This window comes from Nelumbo nucifera, chromosome 1, assembly GCF_055504915.1.
Source record: "Nelumbo nucifera cultivar China Antique chromosome 1, China Antique-T2T, whole genome shotgun sequence".
Taxonomy (NCBI): Eukaryota; Viridiplantae; Streptophyta; class Magnoliopsida; order Proteales; family Nelumbonaceae; genus Nelumbo; species Nelumbo nucifera.
Genome location: NC_142649.1, coordinates 5,561,966 through 5,586,922, shown reverse-complemented (window position 1 = coordinate 5,586,922; position 24,957 = coordinate 5,561,966). Strand labels below are relative to the sequence as shown.

The window sequence follows — 24,957 nt, the reverse complement described above, 5'->3', positions numbered from 1 at the left end:
TACATATATATATATATTATAATATATATACATAATATATACATATATAATAATATATATATATATTATAATACACAATTTTGATGTATATATATAATATATACATAATCGGGTCGGGGGACCTCAATCCATCGGGGATTATTAATCCCCGTCCCCGTCTCCGACCCGCCAAAACAATCCCCATGCCCGGCTTTACACAGTCTATAACAGTCTATAACAGGTAGGGTAATATCGGTTCGAGGTTAGTTCCGAGTAAAATCGACCCATTTGCTCACCCTACTGGAATCTCTTCAACACTCTCGAGTCGAGGCCAGGTTGAAACGAACGAACAAAAGTCTGTATTTGTCGGCGCGAACCCCAAAGTTTTTCGTTCGGATCGATATGTCAGTGGAATAGGCAACTATTTCCCGATCGAAGAAGAAGAATGAAACAATTAGAAAGAAGAAAGATCTTAATTTAATCCAATCATACTTCAGTAAGTTCTCTCTACAACATTCTCCTCTTGTATAGCTTCTACATGTGCACAGACGGTAAAGGAAAAGCTCCCCCCTTCGAAGTTTTTAGATGCTTCCCTCTTCATCACCTTGTTTTGTTGTTTGAGTAATTTAGGAATGTGTAACTCAGAATTTATGTGAATCTGACAAATAATAGTGGAAATGTTATATACAGTGAAGGTATTGTTTCAAAGTAACAAGATTTTGGAGCCTAGAACTGATTTTGAAATTTTTAATACCCTCCGTTTTTAGGGATTTCACTTTAAACTTTAATTTTTGTTTGTAGGGGTTTTACTTGAATTATGAATTTCGGAAAATTTAATACTCTAAAATTTTAGGGTGTTTTCTTGAATTTCGATTTGTCCTGCTGTCAATTGGGAGAAGATTGATTATGGTGATGTCTATAAAACTTAATCTTGTTTATCAGTTTAAATGCTCATCAATTTATACTATTTGTGCTCCATTGATATGCAGAAATGTCTGCAGGCCCAAATCAAGAATCATCTCCGTCTTGTGGTGGTAGAGAAGATGGTCTTTTTGATAATTTTCCGGGTTTGGACATTGAAAAGGACCTGGCTGAGGATACCTCAGTGACAGAAGATTCATGTGGGAAGGAGTTCACATCATCTAACATGGACGTAAATCTAGAGCCATATGTTGGAAAGGAGTTTAAATCTGAACAGGCAGCCAGGGAATTCTATAACGCATATGCCAGATATATGGGGTTTAGTATCCGAAAGGGTGCTATTTATCGATCAGCACGGCAACAAGCTGTTACGTCTCGCATATTTGTGTGTTCGAAAGAGGGATTTAGACCTGAATCCTCTGATGTAAATGAGAAAGGGAATATAAAACGCCGGATGGCAATCACAAGGGTTGGTTGTAAGGCACAGCTATGGGTGAAGAGACAACCATCTGGTATGTGGGTGGTGAAACAGTTTCAACGGGAACATAATCATGAACTGACTCCGATGAAAGTGCATATCCTTCGGTCCCATAAGAATATATTTAGGAATCTTAAAGAATATGTTGAAACTCTAAAAGGTGCTGGAGTAGATGCTAGCCAGATCCAGAGGTTGCTTCTGGAAGAAGCTCGTGGAATGGGCAACCTTGGTGCCAGAGATAATAATGCAGAAAGTGTAAGCTGCCATCTTCCTGTGTTTTTTCCACTTTTTTGTGTAGTTTGCATGTTTGGTTTCTTATTTCTCTTTACACTATGAAGATAAAGAACCGTTGGCCAACATGCATCTAAAAAGTATTTCTTTGTTGAAAGAGATGTATAGGTTGATCAACATAGATTCTTTATGGAAAAGAATATGATACAGGTTCCCGGAAAAAGAAGGATTGACCCCTCGTACGACCTACCCTCCCCTCAATTTTCGGACCGTAACGCCTGAATCGCGGCCTCCAGGTCCTCCAATTTCGGAGTGGATATAGAAAACCGCTCTACAATGTTGTGAAACTGTGTTCATTTATTGTAATAAACAGAAACGGGAATGCAACATTAATAGGAAGTTCTCTCTTTCTATAATGTTGGTGTCTGTTCCTCTGTTTCAAAATGGCATTTAAGAATGCAGTGGCACAATAAGCTCTATCAGAAGTGACCTAAATGATATAGTATTGCAAGCTAAATAGCCTGTATTAGAGGGATGCAGGTTATCAGTAAGATGCTTGTGGAAAATTTATTATATAGAAGAAAGGTCATTGAGGGGCTATGTTGGCACTTAGCTATGATTTTGGTAATAGATAAGGTGGCTGTTGAATTAAGAAAAAGTAACAAGTTAACATGTGAGTACAACCCCATCCCCCATCTACAAAAGTTGACATGGAAGCAGTCAAGGCAATCCGGGATTGTCAGGCATTGGAAGGGTCTTGAGAACTGAGGAGAGCAATATCTTATCACTGTTTTCAGGCCCGATGGGAGTAGGTGATTCTACAAGGACTGAGTTGCTGGCTGCAGTACAAGGAATTCAGATTGCCAACCAACTTGGGGTGGAGAAATTATTGATTGAAGGGGACTCTAAGGTGATTGGCGGTTGGTTGCTGAATCCAAATTCAGTTATTCGGAGCTATAGGGATCTCATAAAAAAGTCAAATGGTTAACAAGACACGACAATTAGAGTCGTCCAATGGGTGGGTTGGTTGGCAGATGCTTTTGCTGACTATCTTGCCAAACAAGGGGTATCTAGGGAAGAGCTATTTTGGGAAGTTTGTAATTTTTTTCTTGCTTTTCTTTGGTTAATTAAATTATCTTTCAATTATCGGGGGGGGGGGGGGGCTTCTGCCTGGCCACATATTGGGATGGTAAACTTACTACTGTATACACAGAATTCTTTTAGTGTATGACCATGGATGACTACCAACACACCTGGATTCTTTTCTTGTGCATTCCATAAAACTGGTATGAATCTGAAGTCTCACTTACCCATATAGACGAAGGGATTGTCCTCTAATTATAGGAAACTGGGGAAGATTGAATAATCTGTTGAAGTTTCATCCTTATATTATCAAAGGTGATAGCTCTACACTCCTTAGAGGTCAACATCTACAAGTTGAGAAGGAAAAAGGATGCATCCCTCTAGAGACATCAAGGAACAGTTTCCTCCCTGATTGTGGGCTTTGTGGGTTGGAAATGCTTTGGATGATTAAGGATGAAGAATGGGGTAGAAAGGCAAGTAGATGGCTTGCTGTCCACCAAAAAATAAGTAAGAAATTAGAAAGAAAAAGAGAGAATTCTTGCTGTTAGGGTAAACAAAAAGATAAATCACATAAAAGAAGAAACATGTGAGAGAGAAGAAAAATGAGAGAAAAGTTCCTGCAAACAACCAGAATTCACTAAAGCAAATTTTATGTATTCAAATAAACTCTTCTAAGTTGCAATTACAACGAGTATTTATAGGCTGAACATAAGAACTCTATGTCAATAGACTCCAATTTGAAGTAGGAAAATGACCCAAAAGTTTCTGCATGCCACATGTCACTGTATACATTAATGTGCCTATGCTTCCATATGGCATTTATATATGCTACCACGTGGTGGGGTGTATAAGTATCGCACATGTGGTTGATGTACACGGTTTAGAAAGTATAGAGTATGTTAGAGGGCCAAAAAACACGAAGTATCAAAAGCTGACTTTGTGCTTTTTGTGTTTTTTGTACTTTTACTATGTTTTCTAAAAGTAAAAAAAAAACACCACAAACAAACGTGTTCTAGTACTTTTCGTACTTTCATACTTCAAAGAAAGAGATCCAACTATTGTCTACTTCCTAATAGATGTGCTCTTTGTAAAGCTGATGGGGATTCTGGCTACCACCTCATGGTCTCTTGTAAGGTTGCTAAAACTGTTTGGGAGTGGGTTTTCTCCCGTTTTGGGTGTTCTTGGTATCCTCCGGAGACTGTCCAATGTTTGTTTTCTCTTTCTTTTTTCAGTTGGACTAAGAAGCGAGGGAAGACTATGTGGAGGTGTATTAGGGCAGCGGTATGCTAGTCTTTGTGGGAAGAAAGAAACTCACGCATTTTTTCTGACAAGGAAAGAACATTGGAAGATTTGTTAGATCAAATCCTTTTAAGAGCTGTCCACTGGCTAAAATCTTTGGAGTTGTTTTCAGATTTTCCTATGGATGACTTGCTAAGAAACTGGAAAGAGATTGCTTCCACTGCTAGATGCAAGAGGACTCTTTGTCCGTTCTGGTCCCCTCCCCCCTCGGGCTTTATAAAGCTGAATTTTGATGGCAGTATCGTAAGGAATCCAGGGCCCTCTAGGATTGGAGGAGTCTTCAGGAATGAGGAAGGGGTTGTTACTGCTTTATTCTCTGGCCCTATTGGAGACGGTGACTCTCTTGGGGCTGAGATCCTTGCAGCGCTTGAAGGTATTCGAAGAGCAAATGAATTAAATATTAGCCGCTTGATTCTGGAAGGTGATTCGAAGGTGGTGGTTAGTTGGTTGAAGACAAAGGATAGTGGTTTGTGGAACTTTAACAATGAAAAAAAAAACAGTTCTTATGGCTGGGTAGGGACATTGAGATTCAGTACAGCTGGGTGAAGAGGAGTGCCAACTCATTTGCGGATGCATTGGCCAAGCAAGGAGTGAATAGGGAGGCTGTTTTTTGGGCTAGCTTTTAATATTTTTCTTTGCATTCCCTATGTTTTCTGTTTTTGGGGAGCTAAGTTATTTTATCTCCCCCTTTGTATACTTATTCCCTCTCTTCTCTTAATTTAATGAAGATGATGTTATTGATCAAAAAAAAAAATGTGTGGTCTCGGTGTTTTAAAAGGTGTGCCTCAGGCATGTCTAGGCGCATCGGTGTGCACCTTAAGGGGGACACACCTAGCGTGCCTTGCACCTTAGCCTAGGCACATGCTTTTTTGGATGTGCTTTTTTTGTAGATTTTTATGTGCTCAAGTAAAATCACAATATATGCCCAAAAAAGTAAAATCACAATAACATGTTTATATTGTATAAATATATAAGGCCATTACCCAGTGTAGCTGCTCTCAGACTCAAATCTGCATTCTCATACTTGCCAACCCAAGATTTTACCAATACACCAAGTGATGGCTCCTAACTCTTTTTATGTACAAGCCAAAAATTAAGGACATGGGTGTTGCCCTAAACCTCTATGTGGACTTGTTTGGGCTTTTTGAAGGGATGAGATATCCATCGTATGGACGCTCAAATCTTGCGGAATAGAATGGGCGAATTTCAAAAAATTTCTCTCCATCCTACTGGGAATCATATTCCCTATTTTAGAAAAATCATATTTTTCAATGATCAATCTTGAACCATGAACCAAACTTGATCTGAACAAAAGCAGTAGGAAAGGGATATACCTGATACAGAGAAATAGTATCTTCCAATGGAGGTGTTCACACCCAAGGAACCAAAAACTGCTCCCACTGAAGATGGCGCAGTGTAGGATGGAGCAGAATCAGCAGCGTTCTTCAAAAGAACCAGATCCTTCGCAAGAATTAGCTGGACGACACGTGAGCACTACTTCCAATCAGCCATTTCACAAAGGACTGATATCAAGATCCAATATTGATCACTCCCACTGAGAATAGGAGATCGAACTGGCAGATATGGTGGTGGCAAGAAAGAATTTTCACAGAGGTGCTGAATTCTTTCTTCTATGATTTCAGCTCTGAAGAGAATGTGAATATGGATATCTCTAAAGGCTGTTGCCCCCTCCTCCTTTTATAAGCTTAAAGGGATCAGCTCCTAATCCCATTAGGAGTTGTTGATCCAAATCATATTTGGATCAGAATTCCCTTTAAATGATAAGGGTAAACCCTTATCTTATCTGTAGATTAGATCAGCCCTCTCCTAATCCCATTAGGAGGTTTCTGCTAATCTAATATCAGAATTCGCCCCTCATTTAACTGATCAAATCAGCCCAGTTCGAAATGGGCTTTAGGCCTAATAAGGTTATGTGCTCACTTAGCCTTCCAAATTGCTGCCCAGTTGGGCTTCCTAAGGTTATGTGCTCACTTAGCCTTCCAAACTGCTGCCCAGTTGGGCTTCTTTGTATGGCGTGGGACCCAAACATTGATCTACACATCAGTCACATGGGTTCAGCCCAGCCTTTGTTACAAGGCCTGACCAAATACACTGTTATGGACAGTGCACCTCCTGAAACCCATCACATGGGCTCTACATGCCCAACATTTACCCTAAGTGGTCCCTGGGCCAAGCCACCTTGTAACACCCAGGGACTGTGGGCAGATGCAAGTGCCCATCAGGTATTACCCTCAATGGTCTTACACTTAACCTCTTAGCCCATAATGATCAAACACTGCCCGACAAGAGAGGACCTCTCCCTCGGCTGCAAGGAACAGTGCTGCACTCTCTACTCACATGGATTCCGGGAATTAAAACCTTTTTGCAAACGTTTGGAAACCGTAATATATATATGTATATCAGTATATAAATATATTTTGCAAAACAAAATTTCAACGATTGAAATCGGGTGTCGGCAGTCTTGGTTTCCATCAGAGAGAGTGCATCCCCGATCATTACCTTTGTCCGACAAAGGGGCTGATCCTGTCACTATGATCACCCACTTAGATGAATTCTCAGACTGTCCCAACATACCCAGGTTTTGATCCCCACTAAGGATCTCACTGATTAGCATATCAAATACTGCCCAATCCGACACCTAGTGCAGTATCATAATCGAGTCTAGGGGTTAGGTGTAACTTTCCAGTTTTGCCCATCAATCTCCAAGGTTCAGGGCAATACTGAAAATCTGGTCTGGTTCAAAAATTCAATTAGTCCTACACTGCATGTGCCTTGGGTCTCACCTTGACGGCTGAGACAGGCCACCCCAACATTTGGCCGCACCTCAGTGTCAACCTTGGCAGGATAAATCTCCCCAGACTTATCCAACGGCTGTGAACATTCTAAACTAACACGAGTCTCATAAGTGTCCAGTTTAAGGGTATTACACAGAAACACACCATAGGAACATGAATCAAATATGTACTTTATTCATTTACAATAAATTCATAATGTACATCATTCTGATTGGAGCTAAGGGCATACAACTGTCTAACACTTTTTGCCTCAAGGGGCCTTTGTGGACACTGAGGGTCAATGGATTAGGAATGCAAGATATTGAGCAACATGCTGGCTACTGGAAGTAATGCAACCATCTTCGCAGAAAGAAATGGAACTCTGATATAAATAACCAGATAGGAAATTTCACATGTTTGAATTGTTGAATGCTTGGAGCTCTTTGGTACGATCCACATGTTTTTGCTTAAATATGTATTTTAGTTTGATCCAATAGGCTTTTTATAACATCCAATTTCTTCTAAAATTCAAGTTTGTATTTTTTATGTATCCTTTTTCCTTCAAATTTTTCAGAAATTTGTGCCTTATTTTGAAAATGCATGAACCTCACCTTGCATCTTTTGCCTTGGCCGCCAGAAGGCCCTTGCAGTTCTAAAAACTGAATGGTTTGCAAAAATCAGGTTTTTAAAATATATTAACCTACAGGAACAGAGATTCACTTGACAAATAGTGAACAATCAATTTTGAGGAAGTTCAAATTACTTGTATGTGGTAGAAAAAACATTGTCATTCCCAATTGGAATATGAAAATCTCTCTCTCTCTCTCTCTCTCACACACACACACACACACAGACACACACACATATATATATATATATATATATATATATTAAGTTTTTCGTTTTTTGGGTTGTGTTTGGTAACATTGCGGTTTCTACCTGAAACATTTTGGGTTGATTGATAGAGATGCGTACACTTATTTGAGGCTAAACAGTGATACCTTAAAATGCATGTATGGGAGACTGATTGATGGGAGAGCATTGGTGATGATACGAGTTTTGGAAGGTATTTTTAGCAATCATCTCTGCATTCCTAAAAGGGGTTGTTTTTCTGTCCCTATTGGGTTGTGATCCATAATCCACTGGGTCTTCTACTAGGTGCAAAGCTCATATTCTTTGATGGGCATTTCATACTAATTAGTGTACCACCAAGTGGATTTCTTTGAACCAAAATCTACTGCTTCAACTGGTCTATCTAATGATTGTCTATGCTTTTAAATTTTTGTAGGATGATAAAAGGAAAATCAAGGAGCTCTCAGCTGAACTTAGACGTGAAAGGAGGCGATCTGCCACATATCGAGAACAGCTGCAAATGGTTTTGAAACATATGGAAGACCATGCTCATCACCTGTCAAAGCAAATTGAAGACATAGTTAACAACATGAAGGAAGTTGAACATCAAGGAAGCTAAGCTCTCTCAGCATACAATTTTTTGTCAACTTACCGTGAATATTTTCCCAGCATTGCTTTATGCTGGGACGGATCAATTCCTGGGGATCCCTTTTATTTTAAATCAAAACCCTCATATCTGGGCTGTATATATTTCAAAATATATAAGGATGTCCAAGTTTACCAGTGTTTTATTGCGTCCAAGAAATATTTCTTCATGTATCTTCATGTGGTTGTAAAGCGACTGTGCTAGCGGTCTTTTTAGTTTTTAGGAGAGCTCAAGGGAGCACTTGGGGCCTTAGTGATGGAAAATAACATTACAAGGTTATAGGAGGGATCATAGTTGTAGATGCCTGTCATTTTCTATTTCAGGGCTTTTTGTTTTTTATTTTTTTGGAGCTTCATGTCCTTGGAGACTTGGCTGTGGATCACAGGAGGTTGTATTTGGGGTGGTCTCTTGAAGCCCGTGGATTAACTTAAATTGGCTTTATGTGGAGGATGGTGAAAGAAAATTTATGGCTTTCTGGTAGCAACTAAAGGAAAGATGGCATCAAATCGTTGACGGGGCATTAGGCACATACCAGGGACAGGGATATATTGCCATCTCGTTTCTGTATTTTTTGATTTTTGAAGAGTAAACTCAAGTATCAAATGATGTATAGGCCTGGTTTTGCACTTGAAACCAGACACCCATTCTAGCGTCTCCTGATTGTTAACTGATTATTCAATTCATTTATTATTTCTCTTATGGCCTCCATAAACAGAAATGTAGACAAGAGCTGGTCTTTGGGAAAAATCTATGATGCCAGAGACATGGTATCATAGTGGAACCCTTTTGTAAATGGACATGTGTCCTTCCTTGAGTGGGAGGACACCTAAGGGGTACACACACAATAAGAGAAACAGACGATCCTACTCCAAAGACTACAGCCTAGTCAAGCAATTAAGCAGAAGGCAGCTTCTTAATTGTTAATTGACATGTTGGGGACTTGGGGTTGGGTTGATCACTCACTCCACCCCAAATTGTTTGAACCCAATAAATCCCTTAAGCACCCCAACCCATACATCATCCAGCCCACCCTGACTACAATAGGATCACTGAACTTGCCCGACTTGTGAACTGATTCAGTTTAACCCGAATAAAACTGACCCGGATAGGATCAAGCCGGCTTTACCATTTAACCTAACCCATTGACATCCCTATTGGCTATTTATATGATTATTGTACTTACCAAAAGATAAATCCATCAGGAAACTATTTTTTCCCAAATCACCCGGTTCCAGGTTTCAACTAAGAAAGTGCCACCTAAATCTTGATCTGGGCGTCCGAACTCTAGATTGGGATTTACAATTGGAATTGGGCTGGGCCATCATAAACACTCCGTATTCTCCTTTGGGCCATCCATTATCCATATACGCGTATTAAGAGTTAAGACGGTCCGTATTCTCCTTTGAAAAAGTTCAGAGCTTCAGCCGTCCGCTGTCGTTTATCGAACCACTAGATAAAGGCAAAGATTCTTTTCTACTGCTGCTTCCTCTCCCTTGACAAAAAAGCAAAAGACCTAGATGAAAATCATATAGATCGCCCAAATAATGCTGCAGATCAATTCATGGAAGAAGAGTAGGTCTCCGTCTCTCGCTCTCTCTTGCCCAAAAGCGCTCAAGGACGACTAGATCTAAGCATGGCCGAGTAAGTTCCCATCGTCTCTTTCTCCATCTATCTACTTATCTCTTATTAAAATGGAGGTTTTTCATTCCCCAATCTCAGATTCTTAGAATACCCAAAAGAATATGACGATCGAGTAACCAGAAGAACCAGCTCAATTTCACAGTCGTCGTCGTCATCATCATCGACCAGCGTTCATGTCACAGCACTGGATGGTCTCGTGAACGTCAACTCCCTCTTCACCATAGCCGTCTTCGTTGGGTTATCCTTTACCACACCAGGCCAGCACAGCCTAGAGAACACAAACGTATGCGATGCGGGACTCGACATAGAGAAGAAGCTCCTGGTCTTCGAGGTGGTTTCTTTCAGTTTCTTCCTCTTCTCAAGCTTGGTGGCTCAGGGTTTGAAGCTTGCACTGAATCTTCTCAACAGTAAGGACGTTGATGAAGTCTTCAAGGCACACATAAATCTCAAGGTTCTGAGGTTTGGGATGCTGGGATCTGCAGTGGGTTCGGTGATGGGGTGCCTTTTCTTGATGTTGTCTATAGTTAATGTGATTCAGATCAGGCTGGGGATGCTGTCCTGTGGCAGCAAGCATGCGGTTGATTCAGTGGCTGCTTTGGTCACATTGGTCTCTACGGGTCTGATCGTCTATATTTCCACAGCTATATATGCTTTCACACATTAGTATACTAATTTGGTAGACTCTCTCAGAGACTCCTCAAGAGTGTAATTTTTTCTTCTATTCTGCTTATGTGTTGCATTCTAAAGTTTGATTTGTTTTCAGAACTCAGAAGAGGAGGGTGATGAACGCTTTGCTTGGCTCGAGGGTTCTGTTTGTCATATGGAGGAATTTGCTAAGCATCAGATGAGGGTTCTTTTCATTGGCTGTATGACCCTAAAGAACCTGCATTTTGCCAGCTGGCAAAATCTTGTGTCTGGGGTGAACAAGATCCTTAAACCCTATTTCTGCCCCCATAATTTGTCACTTGCCTATTGTTTGGAGGTTAGGGTCAACATTTGGTAATGACTAGGATGGGTTTATCTGTTTTTGTTGAAACTTGAAAGACTTATGAATGGAAAAGTTTGAGACATGTAAATCAAATGAAGGATGAATGTTTTACTTGCACGAAGGGTTTTCTATTTTTCTTTGTAATCTGAGGATTTATTTGCCAAGTATCAGATGAGGGTCTTTTCAGTAGTTGTAATTTGTAAATCTAAAGAGAACGTGCATTTTGCTTGTGGCTGTGGTGAAGAAGATGCTTAAACCCCATTCCTTGTTGGTAAGTGGCCCGAGGCCCTCAATTGGAATAACTTGATGTATGGATAAATCTTATGGCCAAGAAGGAGCAATTGAAAGTGTCTTTACTGTATATTAATGTTAAATTGCCTATTAGTATCTTCTACCTTGGGGGTTGGTCTCAATTTAGTTCTTGAATTTCAAAAGGTGTTAATGTAATATCTTGACTCTTGAAAACTGCCAATTTAATCTAAAATCATTAATGTACGTGAGATGGTATCTTTGATTGATTTTTGAGTAAACAATAGATACAAATACCTTTTGATTTTTGAATAAACAATAGAAGCATGATTTTTATGACTAAAATGCCTTTAAGCGCCCAACTATCTTATATATAAGATTTTTATTCATTGAGAGGCGTGCTCTCATTGTACTGTTTGAGGAATTGAAAAATGGGTTTTTTGGTTAAATAATAAGACGAGTATTTTTAAAATATTGAAAAATGGGTCGAATATAATAAAGAGTAAAATGATAATCTAATAACACCTATTATTAGTATATTTAACATCAAGTTACTGACATGGGGTTCCCTAGACATTTTGACAAGTTATAGTGAATTTAAGAGAAATGCTGAAAAATCATGATGAATTCTAGATAATTTCTTTTAAATAATTATTAATAATATAAATATTAATGAATAATTAATAACTGTCATACAAGTTTAACAATCACATGAACTTGTGAATACATGTCTCAACACAACAATGACCACGACATATTGGATTCCATGCCTTCATGCCATTGATATTTATCATGGGTTTATTTTATTTTAAATATCTCGATAAAGCTTTAAATGCAGGAAATAAACATTTGCTGAAGAGGATATAGTTATTGCACAAGAACCGGATAAGTCTTATAGTAGAAAAATAATATTTATAGAAGTCTTACAATTATACTTTACCTTTTCTCAAAAAAAAAAAAAAAATCCAGAGAAAATAAACATTTTTCAAACACAATATAGTTACTATAAGAACCAGAGAAGTCTTCTAGTAAACAACAAGAACCCAAGAAGAAAAGAAAAGCTTGTATGTTATCCTTGATTGCACAAAAGTGAGTATTATTTGTAGTTTCTATTTTTCTTCTTTTTAAGAAATTGTTTTCTTCTTACAATTTGTTGTATATTTTTAATCATTTGGATGGTGAATCTAAATTTGGGTTTAATAGACTCTTCAGGAGGTTCAATTTTGAGCTTTTCCGTGAAATCTGAATATAGGGTTTCTATTCTTCTTCTTTTATCCATCGCTTTATCAATTCTACTTTTGATTGATGCAATGACTAAGAAAGTAGAGTCACATAATCCAAATCCAGGCTCTTTAGATTACTTTCTTCTTCTCTTGGATGTCAAATGATTGCATTGGATTATGGTTGCTTGTAGACTAGTATTAACCCTGCTTCTTCATCCCGTTCTTGAATCATTTAGGCTTAGTTTGGAAGGAGTACAAATACAAATATGTACAGTTCAAATACATACAAAATAATATAAAATACAAGATTTTGCACTCTACACATTTGCATTTATACTCCTTCCAAACTGAGCCTTAAGAAGAAAAAATTGCGAAGCAGATAGAAGGGATGTTATTCCATAGCAGAGAGATTTTCTAAGTGGAAAGAGTTCAACAAAAAAACTTGATACCATCGGTGATGAAGCAAAAATGAATCAAAAAGCCCCTACCAAAGTCTCAAGAAAGGTTGTTTGAACGACAAATGAGGACATGGGGAACTAGGTTAGGATTTAGACCGTCGAGTTGTCCGCTAGTGAGAGTAAATGGGAATCAGAAAGCCCCTACCAAAGGCTCAAGGAAAGGTTGTATGAGAGGCATAGGAGGACCTCAGAACTCATGCTGTAACTAGGTGTTAGGCAACAGGCATAGGGAAAGTGGGTAGGGATTTAGACCATCGCTACCGGAGTTCTTCACTAGTGATGGAGCAAAAGGAAGTCAAGAATCCATAACAAGGGGGCTTAGTGCGCTGTTGTTTTAGTTGATTGAGATCTATAATTTTAAACCAACTATTATCTCTCAAATGAGGATGCTCAAATGAAATTGAAGCATACAAAGGCTACAAAAGTGTTAAAAGGCTTTGGATCTCCTCAAAGTCATCTTATGCTACGACAACTCACCAAGGACGAAGATTACATTAAGCCATGCTCTAAAGTGTCATATTTCTAGATTCTTGATATAATCAATAGCATGGATGTACTCTTCATGATACTCAGCAAGACCTAACTTGGTTTAGTAAACCTTAAAGACCAATGGTTAGAATAAGTTTGGCTTCTAGGTTTTTTTTGGACTTAAAAAATGCTTTATATACTTGAAAATCATCATTGAAAGCCATAGAAGAATTCCCAAACCTTTGGACAAATATTTCCAAGGTTTCTAAGCATTGGGTTACCATTAGTTGATTAACCAAAATCATATAATTGACTAAGCTTAACAACTAGGGCTGAAAATTGCTAATTATAAGACATAATCGACCACCCAAAAGGCATAGTCGACTACCTATAATAGTCAAAGCATGAAAATACTAGCTTGTATAATGTAGTTGACTACCCCAAAATGTATAATCGACTAACTCTGTCATGCCAAGTTAGAACACATATTAGTCGATTAAATAGAAGGATTTAACTGAATTGAGGAGAAAAAAAAAATAATCCTCCATCTAGTAGATGACTACTAGATTTTAGTAGTAGAATATTTTGATGAATTTGACCATTGAAAGTCTTAAATGACTACTATGTTTGATAAGCCTTCTATCATGTTGAAGACATTTTGAATGTTTATTAGGTATGCAAAAACCCCTCCAACAATTAGATGGTCACTTGCTCTCAAATCCTCTATAAATAGAGGTGTTTAGCTTAATTAAAGACAAGCAAGAAAAAAACAATCTGAGCTAATATTGTATTTAGTGTAAAGTTATTTTTGTGAGAGCAACTTAGCAAGAGTCTTTTTGCTGAAGAGATCTCTTAAGTTTTCCATAGTTTTAGATGTGAGAAAATCTTGTACAATTCCACCCATCTATTGTGGGTTTCTTCATTGAGTTGAGCATCTTGAATGTAACTCTTGCAATTGAATAGGTTTAATCGTGTATTGATTTATTTTCCTATTATAGATGCTTTTTTAAAAAAAAAAAATCTTGCCACTAGGCTACATTAACAATATCTTTTGAGTGTTAGTAGGTGTTTTATTCTGAACACCGTTTAAGATTTCATAGGCATCGGTAAGCTCTACCATGTTAAGTTGGATAAACAACTATAAGTCCTGTCAAGGTATTGCAGGTACTTGAAAGTCCTACTAGTTGTAAGGCTTTACTAGCACTAGCGAAATCCAATTGGCCTGTTACTGAAAATCCTCAAAGGGTGTTTAAGGTAGAAGACACAGGTAAGGGTTTCTATGAACATCTATAAAAATCTTGTGCCTCTTTTTTATTTGTGCCTTCCTGTTTTCTTTTTGCTTACTTTTCAAGTTTTTGTAATTATTGTGCTATCCGCAAGATACAAATTTCTTGATGTTGTTATTTAACTACTAATTTTACTAACCTTACTAATTGCATTAGCATAACTCCTTAGGCTTAACCAAGGTTTAAAATTTTGATATGATATGCCAGATAGGGGCGTATCGTATCGTATCTTTGAAAAGCAGATAGGGATACACATGGAAATCAGGCGTCTCACCATTTTTTCATGCGTATCGAACCTGTACCGGACCGTATTGGGGTGTATTGGAGGTGTATCGGGGGTGTACTGGGGCGTATTGATAGCGTATCAACGAAAAAGATACGGCTAGAAACTAAAAAAAAGTTAAGGGGGAAAGCAAGCTTCTTTTCCCTGAAATAAGCCTTCTTTCACCTCCAAATGACTCTAAAACTCCAAACTTCATCCATAGAGTGGTAGATTTGCAAAAATTTGCAAGAAACAAGTGTGAATCATTAATTTTTTTTTGGAAATTTTTCAATTTTTGAAAAAATATGACAAAAAATAGGTATATTTTTTCAATTTTTATAATATCTTGTGACTTTTTCCTTGAATATTTAAATTTATGTTGAACTACATTTCTTACATTCAAAATCACAATTTTTTTTTTGTTATCAGTAGATTTATGGAAATTTCGTGAAGATATTTGGGGAAATTATAAATTAACACAAAATTTGAAAATGTATTTTTTTCTCTACCCATAAGACTAAATATCCATAGAGGAATTGAAATTTCTTTTTTAATTTTTTAGATTTTTAGAATTAAAAAATAAATAATAATTAATTACATTTTATCATTCGATCATAACAATTGAATATATTATAATTCTATGGATGATCTATCATATCCACTAACCAATTGAAATTTCTTCTTTAATAATTATTTTTTTATTTTTTATTTTTAGAATTAATAAATAAATAAATAAATAATTATATTTTATCATTTGATCACAATGATTGAATATATTATAATTCTATGAATGATCTATCATACCCACAAAGCAATTAAAATTTATTCTTTAATAACTATTTTTGAATATATTATTTAATGTTTATTTATTTTTGATATTTTTTGGAAATAAATAATAAATAATAATGATTTAAATAATAAAGAATTATTAATTATAATTTCACTTAGAAGTTGTGCCAATGCATGTTTTATGGTTGGATAGGATAGTTGGGTTTTTTCCATCCCATAAAACATTAAAACTTAAGAATTATAATTCATAAATTGTAATTAAGAATAAGATTTTTAATGAAATTATAATTAATTACTATATATTTTTCATAAAACCATTAAAATATATTAATTTAATGTATATACACCTCATTGAGGTCTTATATTTAGTGTTATTGATGTTTTTTTTATGATTTATTAAAGTATTTATAATATTTCCAAGCGTATTTATGCATATCTTAGTTTTTCTTTGATACACATGCGTATCCAAGACGTATCTCAATACGTCTTTTAAAATTTCCCTTCCGATACTTTGAACCTTGGGTTCAATGTATCTGATAAAACTTTTTAATGAAATACAATTTGTAACTTCAGCTAGACATACAGGCGGCAAAGGGAGAGATTTAAATTTTGCACAATGGATTAGTAGAAAGCTCCTTGAGAACAGAGAAGCCCCTCAAACTTGATCAAAGGCGGCAGATATCAGTATGGCACCGTTCCAAGATCTTCAATGCTGACACCTCAACACCACCGGGCACCATATTGGACAATTTTCAAGATGAAGCATCAAATTCTGTAAAGGAAAGATTTGAGAAAGACACTTTGAAGACTAAGAATTTAGTTGCTTGCTCCAGACGCAGGCGAATTGTCATTTGTTATAGCCATGGATTTTAAAGGACGCCTAGCTCTTCAATTTTCCGACAGGAGCTGGGCCATCTGGTAATCTGCTCGGCCATTGACATTTGTTATACTTTGGTTTTGGCGACTTTACACGAACTTCATTCAGGACTGAAGTAGTTAGACCAGAAATGCGACAATTGTTTCTATCTAACAAACGGACAAGTGATACACAACTCATCTCAGTTTCAATCTTGGTTCAAAGTATCACAATGTATCGTAACATATTGTACTATACGCATCGGTTTCTAAACTGAAGAATACAGCTACAGTAGGAATTGGGGGCACTGGTCAAATTTAAACAATTACAGTAAATATGAAACAATCGCAGTCTGATGGGTGTTCACTGCGAAAAAAACAATACACAGAATATCAATTACTTGAATCGTTCGATGTGTGATTTTTCAGTATTCATATCAATACTTTGAATTTGTACCATTATTTCAATCTGATTGGGTAGTTCTGAGATTGATGTTTCCTCCAGATGAAAATCAACTATATATATTAAACCTCTAACAGAAACCAATAATTTGCGAAGAAATTCAGTTACCACCTCCAAAAGTGGTGGTAGTGAATAGTGATGGTGGACATCCGGATGCGGAAAGGATGGCAAGAATCTTCAGTAAAACTAAATTCCAACCCACTTCAGCTCACATTTATATTCAGCAAAGAGATGGTGGATGATATAAGCATTGTTCGATGTGTGGCAAATTCCTTTCAAGTCCAAACACACCAGACGTAGATCCGAAGTAAAAAATTAACTTTCCTTTTATTCCTCTTCGAGAAAAAATTTAACTGTTCTAATTTTTAAACCCACATCTGATACGTTCAAGGTGCCTTTCTCAGAAGATCCAAACAGAAAAATGTTGAGGAAGCAACACATCAGGCATACAGTAAAATTTTAAAAACCTCCATTCCAAAAATTTCTATTTGGATCTGTGGAAAAACAGCTCATCCATAACTACGTCCTATAAAATGGACATACCTGATAAGAGTTGAGGCTTGGGAATCCACCGATCCAGTCGATGACAATCTTCTGACTAAACCAATGGTTTGCAGCGGCTACCATTTGAATCAATTCCCGATCTATTTATGATCAAATCTAATAACAAATTACCAGCACCTGAATCTAGTCTAAAATTCAATAGCATCACATCTCATTCAACAGTACCATGTAATTCTTTAGAAGCTTATGATTACTATAACATTTGGGTGATGAAAAATCCAAGATGTGGTCCAATTAGACCACTGAAACCAAAAGATGTCCATCAATGTGATGTCAAATTAGATCATGTATAGAAATTCATAATGTACCGGATCAATACAGCCTCTTAGCAATTCCCTCATTAACATTAGAAAAAGAAAAGAAAAGAAAAAAAAAACGTTAGTATACTCTTTCCTCGTACCAGCGGAAGGTAAAATGCCGCATCTTTGAGTCATTCTTGAAATGTGACCAAGTAAACAAAAAGAGAGTTGATGTAGCTCCGCATTCTCTAACTCATTGCAAGCCAACAACTGTAGTAAAAGCCCTCTCCCTGGTTAAGCCTGACTAAACAGGGGCTACCTAGAGCCTAATATCACCTGAATGTCAGACATCTATCAGTATAGATGAATACAGAAAAATGTAAGGGGGTGGGAAGAAGAAAAAAGAAACATGACTGGAAGAGTCTAATTTAGTATTGCATAGAAAAGGAAAAACATAATTAATGATTGTGAGGGAAGCATGATGGGAGTTAAAAATTGCCAGTAAATTAGAAAAATATGAACAGAATGGATGGAACCATAAAGTTTCCTTCTCTTTTTTTTCTAGGTTAGTTATTATTTCAAAATAGGTACTTCATAGAGTATAAAAGGGCAATAAACTCAACCACAGCAATGAGAAATTAAAGAAACATAATGAGAATTTCACTAGATCCAAAACAATGAAGGAATAATAGAAAATTACCCACCTATGTACTAAAAACCTCCATGATATGAACAATCATGATCCTCAGATTCAAGTATCCTCACGTTTTCAACTATGTCTTGAACACTTTTTGTAAGATGGTTTGTGTGCCGCTCAATATCCTGAAGCACCATGTCCAGTTGTTGCCGACACTCGGCCAATCGTTGGTTTGCACGGTGAAGCTCAGAGGAAAGTTCCCGAATTTTCTTATCCTTCTCATCCTACAAACAAGATATGCACAAAGCTAAATGATAGTCGCAAAAAATAAAATAAATTGACTAATAGCACTTACAATTTGAAAGGCTTTCAGCACATAAAAGTCAATGAGAGAAATATATGATAGATATTGAAATATGGTAGAATAAAGGTTGTTGAGATCAACAAAAAAAAGGCATCAAAAAAAGAAAAAGATCTAGTCCATCAACTCAGCTGAATGAACAAAAAATGTAGCAGGCAATCTAGGAATAGGTCTTATGAGATTGCTCTCGAAGTACACAACCCTACTACACCAGTAAGCATGTAGATGTTCTAAAATAAGTTAAGAGCAAGCATTTTTTCTTTGATCCACAATCAACCACATGATAGAAAAGAAAAACTATTATTTTGCAGTCATTATGGAGAATGACACCAATATACAACATCAGCACAAAGACTCCAAACAAAGACAATATCTACAATGCTGGAAAATGACTAGAGACATGGTTCATAATTTCGATGTCAATGGGGAATTTCGATGTCAATGGGGGGATATCACCATGTAGAGATATTTCACTAAGATATTTAGAAAATCTAAAAATGTCAGGAAAATTATGTAGAAACACAGAATTAGTTAATAAACCTTCAAAGATATCATTAGAAGAAATACAATTGCACATTTTAAGGCTCAAAATATCATAGCAAAGAATTCTATAAATAAAATACAAGAAAATTAAGACTTTAATAGGTAACTTTCTTTATCTCCCTTTCAGTCACTTAGCCATATTTTTTTCATTAAATATGCTAATTAGTTGCCATTTTGACTTTTGTCTTTTTAACCTTCTGTTTTGATTAGATTTAAAATACTCTTTTGTAGTTATTTGCATTTTTCTTTTTTTCCTTTAAATTATACTGATTTAGTACGTGAATTATATCAAAATAGTAAGTCAATTATCAAATAAAAAATTACCCATAACAACAAATTATGATGATTTTAAAGTGTTTAATAATATTCTAAAATTTTAAACCTTAAATGTATAGTCTATCAATGAAATCAAAAATATCGCCAGCATATCAACAAAATATTGGAGATATTTTGAAAAAAAAAGGTTCACAGAATATTTCGTATCACCACCTAAAAAAATGGGGATAGTTTGGGGAAATTTCACGAAATATTGCCAATAATATGAACCTTAACTAGAAGGAACCATCCAGATCCCCAACCACCTACCCAAAGACAAAACCAGAAACTAAAGCTCCTCAAAAGCAAAACCCTCAAAAACTAATAACTTCAGTCCTACCATTTCTTAATATGCCCCTTCCAAAGTTCCTCCTTCCTATATCTTTGGCAATAAATGGTTCTGACATTTTCAACTCCAATAGACTCTTTGTGGTTTTCAGTGTAATCGGTAACTCCACATGAAGCTCTTGTATTGGATGTGTTACCGTCCTAAATGTTAATGTGCTCGGCTTGATGCATTTCATCAGTCTTAAGGCATTTGGTGTATTGGTCAAGCACACAACATTTGGCATAAGAGCTGCAGGATGCCTACCTCATGAGCGGCTACACTAAATGACAGATTGACAAGATTGAAGTCAACCTACACTAGGTTGTGGCTGAACTGAAGGAGATCAAGGAAGCTCTATTGGTTGTCAGTTCAGAGCAATCAAAGATTAATTCCAATTGACCAAAGGGTGACCAAGAAGTATCAAGTTTTGGAGGATTCCGTTTTGGAGGGACCTTTTCATGGCAAAGTTACCGAATTGGATTTCCCAAATTACTTGGGAGGAGATCCCATTCCATGGATCTTCAAGGCGGAGAGGTACTTTGAGTACCAAGAAACTCCGGGCCATCAAAGAGTCTCCATTGTAGCAATTCATCTAGATGGAGATGCAATCGTGGTTTCAGTGGTAGCACAGGTTTCATACTCGGTGACATGGACAAAGTTCATAGACACCCTTGCATCAGATTTGGGCCAACAAGGTATGAAGACTATGATGAACAATTTGTCTAGGCTGAAGCAAACGGGCACTGCCTCTGTACATGACAACCAGAATGAGTTCAATAAGCTAGCAACTAAGGTGTTTGACTGGCTAGAAAAGACTTTAGTTGGGTGCTTTGTCAGAGGGCTTCGAAATGATATTCACTTGGAGTCTGACTTGCACTCAGAAGCTCCATCTCCAAATCACCTTGCTGAACAGGATCTTTGCATGGAATCACTCGACACTTCTCAGAAGCAAGATGGGGACACAATGGTGAGGCACAAACAGGAGGGTAAGAGAAGAGATCTCTGTTTAACAAAGGAGGCGGAAAGGCTAACTATTCAGAATCGAGCCTTGGAGTTAGATGAACCCCACAGTCCTTGTCAGAGCCTGACTGGGTCTGCTTCCAAGGCAATCCCATCCTACCCCAACACAACCCAGGTAACTGTGTCCTTTCGATTTGTGAAACTAATGTTTGCTCTTTGTCCTGTGTGCCAAATACAGATCCCAACCTAGATGCAGCTCTTGAAGGAAGGGAAGGGGTAAGAGAAAACAGAAGGGACAGGGAGGGTCAGGAGAGAGAAGTGGGGATTGAAGGAGAAGCAAAAAGAAGGAAAAGAATTCTGGAAATCCTCGAGGGTTTGTTAAATGAAGCAGTGGTGAATAACATTCAAAAGGAAGGACCAGAGGGAGTTAGAATAGAAGGAATTGAGGAAGGAGATAGAGGTGGGAAAGCAGAACAAGGAGAGAGAAATAGGAAGTCAAATGAAAGAGACTTGACTAGTGAGGACTCTGGCGGTTTTTGTACAGAAATTGGATGTAAATTGAAAGATCCAAATATTTATCAAAAAAAAATTGAAGGATCCAAATGACCTCAAAATGTTTTTGGAAAAAAAAAGAAAGAAACAAAGGTTAAAAGGAGAAAATTGAGTGAGGCTGAAAGGTTGATGAAGGATGTGGGAGGAGATAGAAGCATGGAGGTCAAAGGGGAAAGGAGGAAAAGGAACAAGTGAGGGTAGGAAGGTAAAGGGTAAAGAATATAGATAGATGAGGATCATAAGCTGGAATATCAGAGGATTGGAAAGTGCTAGGAAGAGAGCAGTGATAAAAGAGGCCATTAGGAAAATAGACCCAGATGTAGTACTTTTGCAGGAGACCAAAAGGGCAGATTCTGACATTAAGTGGGCAAGGAGTGTATGGAGAGGTAGGGGGATTAGTTGGGCAGCCATGCCTTCTTGGGGGTCTGCAGGGGGTGTTGTCACAATGTGGAAGAATGAAGTACTTGTAGGTCAGGAAGAGTTGATAGGCTAATTTTTAGTTTCCTTGAAGGGCCTGGGTGTATAGGAGGTGCTAATCAATGTATATGGACCAAATGGGTGCTAACCAATGTATATGGACTGAATGACTATAGACAGAGGAGGAAGTTATGGGAAGAACTGGCTGATATAAGGGAACTGTGGGAAGGGCCTGGGTGTATAGGAGGTGATTTCAATGTAATAAGATTCCTGGAAGAAACAAATAGTCCTAGGCGGAGGTCGACCATGAGTATGAGGAAATTCAATCAATTTGTGGATGCCTACGAACTTAAAGAGATCCCATTATCACACAGTTGTTTTACTTGGTCCAATCTCCAAGTGAACCCGATTTGCTCCAAATTGAACAGATTTTTATTCTCAAATGACTTTGAAGAACACTGGGGGAATTTGAATTCTAAGCACTTCCAAGGGTGACATCTGACCACTAGCCTATTGTAATCTGTAGGGAGGAGGTGAGAAATGCGGTCCCGCTCCTTTTAGGTTTGAAAATATGTGGCTAGGACACCCGGGTTTCATTAAGAAAGTCAAAGAATGGTGGCTAGAGAGCAATCCAACAGTGAAGTGGAGTGGAATGCGGTTTCATAAAAAGCTCCAATATCTGAAAGGTAGAATCAAAGAGTGGAATTTGTTAAGAGTTTGGGAGACTAGAGGAAAGGAAGCAAATGGTGACTGCACAAATTGAGGACTTGGATGGCAAGGAAGGAAGGGGTTGTCTTACAGAAGAAGATAAGGAGCAAAGATGGAAATTGAGTAAACAGCTAGAGGACTATCTTCTACAGGAGGAAATAAATTGGAGACAAAAATCAAGGTGTAAGTGGCTAATGGAGGGGGATAGGAATACCAAGTTTTTTCATACAGTGGCAAGTGGAAGGAGAAGAAATTATATCTCAAGTCTAGAGATTGAAGGGGCAACAATTTCCAACCAAAGAAAAATCGCAGGGGCCTTTGCAGATTATTTTAGGTCTATTTTTAGAAGATCCCTAAACAATAGGGTGTGGATTGAGGGATTGGAATGGCCAACATTGCAGCTAGAGGATAGGGAATGGTTGGAAAGGAAATTTGAAGTGGAAGAGATAAAGGAGCAGTATTCTCTATGGATAGATCAAAGGCACCAGGCCTAGATGGTTTTACCATGGCTTTTTATTAGGATTGTTGCGAGATATTAAAAGAGGATTTGTGGCTTGTGTTTGATGAATTCCATTCTAGAGAAATGCAAATCACCCGAGGGACTTTAGGCCAATCAGCCTAGTTTACAGCCTCTATAAGATGATCACTAAGGTGCTGTCCATTAGAATTAGGAAAGTGCTCCCAGCAATCATAGCAGATAACCAAGGAGTATTTGTGAAGGGGAGACAGATAACAGATCAGATTTTGATAGCAAATGAGATTTTGGAGGAGTTCAAGAGATCCAAGAAAAAAGGGGTGGTTTGCAAATTAAACTTGGAAAAGGCTTATGATTTGGTGGATTGGTCTTTCTTGACGAAGGTGATGATCAATTTTGGGTTCGGAGATAATTGGTGCAAATGGGTGTTGGGCTGCATCAGGAACTGCCATTACTCAATACTGGTAAATGGGACAATGGTAGATTTCTTTCTAGCCTTGAGAGGGATTAGACAAGGAGACCCCCTTTCCCCTTTTTTATTTACATTGGTTGCTGAAGTTCTAGGGAGACTAATTTCTAGAGAAGATTACAGGGGCTTAATAAGAGGTTGGAGAGTTGGGAGGGAGAATGTACCACTCACACATTTATAATTTGCAGATGATACTATAATCTTTTGTGAAGCAGGGGATCCTGATAGGATCAGAAACCTGAAGCTCACTATACAACTCTTTGAGCAAATGTCAAACATTAAGGTGGATTTTGAGAAGAGTAGTATAGTTGGGGTAAATATGGGGGAGGGGGAGACATCTGAGTGTGCAGATATCTTAGAGTGTGTAATATCAAATTGGCCCTTAAACTACCTTGGTTTGCCATTGGGAAATAACCCTCAGAAAGGTGAGTTTTGGGTTCCGGTTATGGAAAGATTTGAAGAGAAACTAGCAACCTGGAAGAAGAATTATTTGTCTCTTGGAGGGAGAATCACTCTAATTAGGTCTACATTAGCTAACCTTCTTGTCTACTTTTTGTCAATTTTTAAGATTCTGGTTAGGGTGGCTAGCAGATTAGAGAAACTAATGAGAGACTTTCTCTGGGAGCCGAGGGAGGAGAAGAAGGACCATATGGTGAGGTGGGAGATGGTTTGTAGGAGAAAGAGAGAGGAAGGTTTGGGTATTGGGAACATAAGGAAAAGGAACTTGGCACTACTAGGGAAATGGTTATGGAGATTCTTATTGGAGAAAGACAAACTTTGGGTGAAGATAGTGGGTAGTATTCATGGGGTTGCAAACAATGGTTGGGATTCTGGCATTCTGGCAAGGACTACAAGAGCATCTCCCTGGAAAGCTATTCAAGCTATTCTGCCTTTGTTCTCTCCATGGATCAGGTATAACTTGCACTCAGGCAATCTAATTAATTTTTGGGAACATGTTTGGATTGGGGATTCTCCCTTAAAAGACCAATTCCTAAACCTTTTTGCTCTTTCCACATTTAAAAATGAACTGGTTTCCTCATTCCTTGTTCCTTCTAATTCTGCTTCTGGGGTTGGTTGGAACTTGGGCCTGAGAAGAGATATCAGGGACATAGAGCTTGATTATATTTTATCCTTGTTATCCATTCTTGAAGGGGTTATCCTAGAGCCAACAAAGGCAGACGGTAGAATTTGGACACTCACTCCCTCGAGTTCTTTCACTTGTGCCTCTTTTTTTAAAGCTCCAACACAATCTTCCTCCTCTAGCTTGTCATTCCCTATTAAAGAGGTGTGGTGTCATCCTATACCTCCTAAGGTTGGGAGTTTTTGTTGGGAAGCCTTTCTGGAAAGAGTTAATACAGCATATTTACTTCAAAGAAAAAGACCCAATAGTTATTTTTGTCCTCACTGGTGTGTTCTCTATAAA

At 37.6% G+C, this 24,957-nt stretch overlaps 3 protein-coding genes across 14 annotated transcripts in view; 2 read left to right on the top strand and 1 right to left on the bottom strand.

Annotated features, from left to right (window-relative positions):
- The first annotated feature begins 218 nt into the window (after positions 1 to 218).
- LOC104605204 (protein FAR1-RELATED SEQUENCE 5-like) lies at positions 219 to 9,009 on the top strand. 3 transcript variants are annotated; one of them, XR_736554.2, is made up of 4 exons: positions 219 to 475; positions 969 to 1,633; positions 7,752 to 7,852; positions 8,075 to 9,009. XR_736554.2 is itself a non-coding variant. In XM_010269864.3 (3 exons), exons 2-3 carry the CDS (start codon positions 1,127 to 1,129, stop codon positions 8,255 to 8,257), a joined length of 690 nt encoding a protein of 229 aa, XP_010268166.1. In that variant the 5' UTR covers positions 221 to 475; positions 981 to 1,126; the 3' UTR covers positions 8,258 to 9,009. The 3 variants fall into 3 exon arrangements, 2 of the variants coding, with proteins under 2 accessions (XP_010268166.1, XP_010268165.1); XM_010269864.3 differs by lacking the exon at positions 7,752 to 7,852 and having other exon boundaries at positions 221 to 475; positions 981 to 1,633; XM_010269863.3 differs by lacking the exon at positions 7,752 to 7,852 and having other exon boundaries at positions 221 to 475.
- A 684-nt stretch (positions 9,010 to 9,693) lies between these two features.
- Positions 9,694 to 11,303, top strand: LOC104605205 (uncharacterized). 2 transcript variants are annotated; one of them, XM_010269865.3, is made up of 3 exons: positions 9,694 to 9,925; positions 10,004 to 10,601; positions 10,689 to 11,303. In XM_010269865.3, exons 1-2 carry the CDS (start codon positions 9,918 to 9,920, stop codon positions 10,587 to 10,589), a joined length of 594 nt encoding a protein of 197 aa, XP_010268167.1. In that variant the 5' UTR covers positions 9,694 to 9,917; the 3' UTR covers positions 10,590 to 10,601; positions 10,689 to 11,303. The 2 variants fall into 2 exon arrangements, with proteins under 2 accessions (XP_010268167.1, XP_088752473.1); XM_088896347.1 differs by having other exon boundaries at positions 9,708 to 9,925; positions 10,696 to 11,303.
- A 6,334-nt stretch (positions 11,304 to 17,637) lies between these two features.
- The window catches only part of LOC104605206 (protein FAR-RED IMPAIRED RESPONSE 1-like), a 35,672-nt gene continuing 28,352 nt past the window's right edge, over positions 17,638 to 24,957 (bottom strand). For 6 of the 9 annotated variants that reach the window (XR_002023135.2, XR_002023133.2, XR_002023132.2 and 3 more), the window contains one exon: positions 18,552 to 18,690. Coding sequence is in view for 3 of the 9 variants with exons in the window: in XM_010269870.3 (XP_010268172.1) it covers positions 18,481 to 18,690 (210 nt within the window). In the remaining 6 variants the exon portion in view is untranslated. Of the gene's footprint in view, positions 18,106 to 18,473; positions 18,691 to 24,957 lie in introns of those variants that run through there. The other 3 variants (XM_010269870.3, XM_088896352.1, XM_088896354.1) reach the window with 1 other exon arrangement.

Excerpts from the sequence above, each read along its gene's own strand:
- LOC104605204 (XM_010269863.3), top strand. The coding sequence starts at position 971 with ATGTCTGCAGGCCCAAATCAAGAATCATCTCCGTCTTGTGGTGGTAGA. Across the intron at positions 1,634-8,074 it reads GAGATAATAATGCAGAAAGT|GATGATAAAAGGAAAATCAA; the intron begins GTAAGCTGCCAT and ends AAATTTTTGTAG.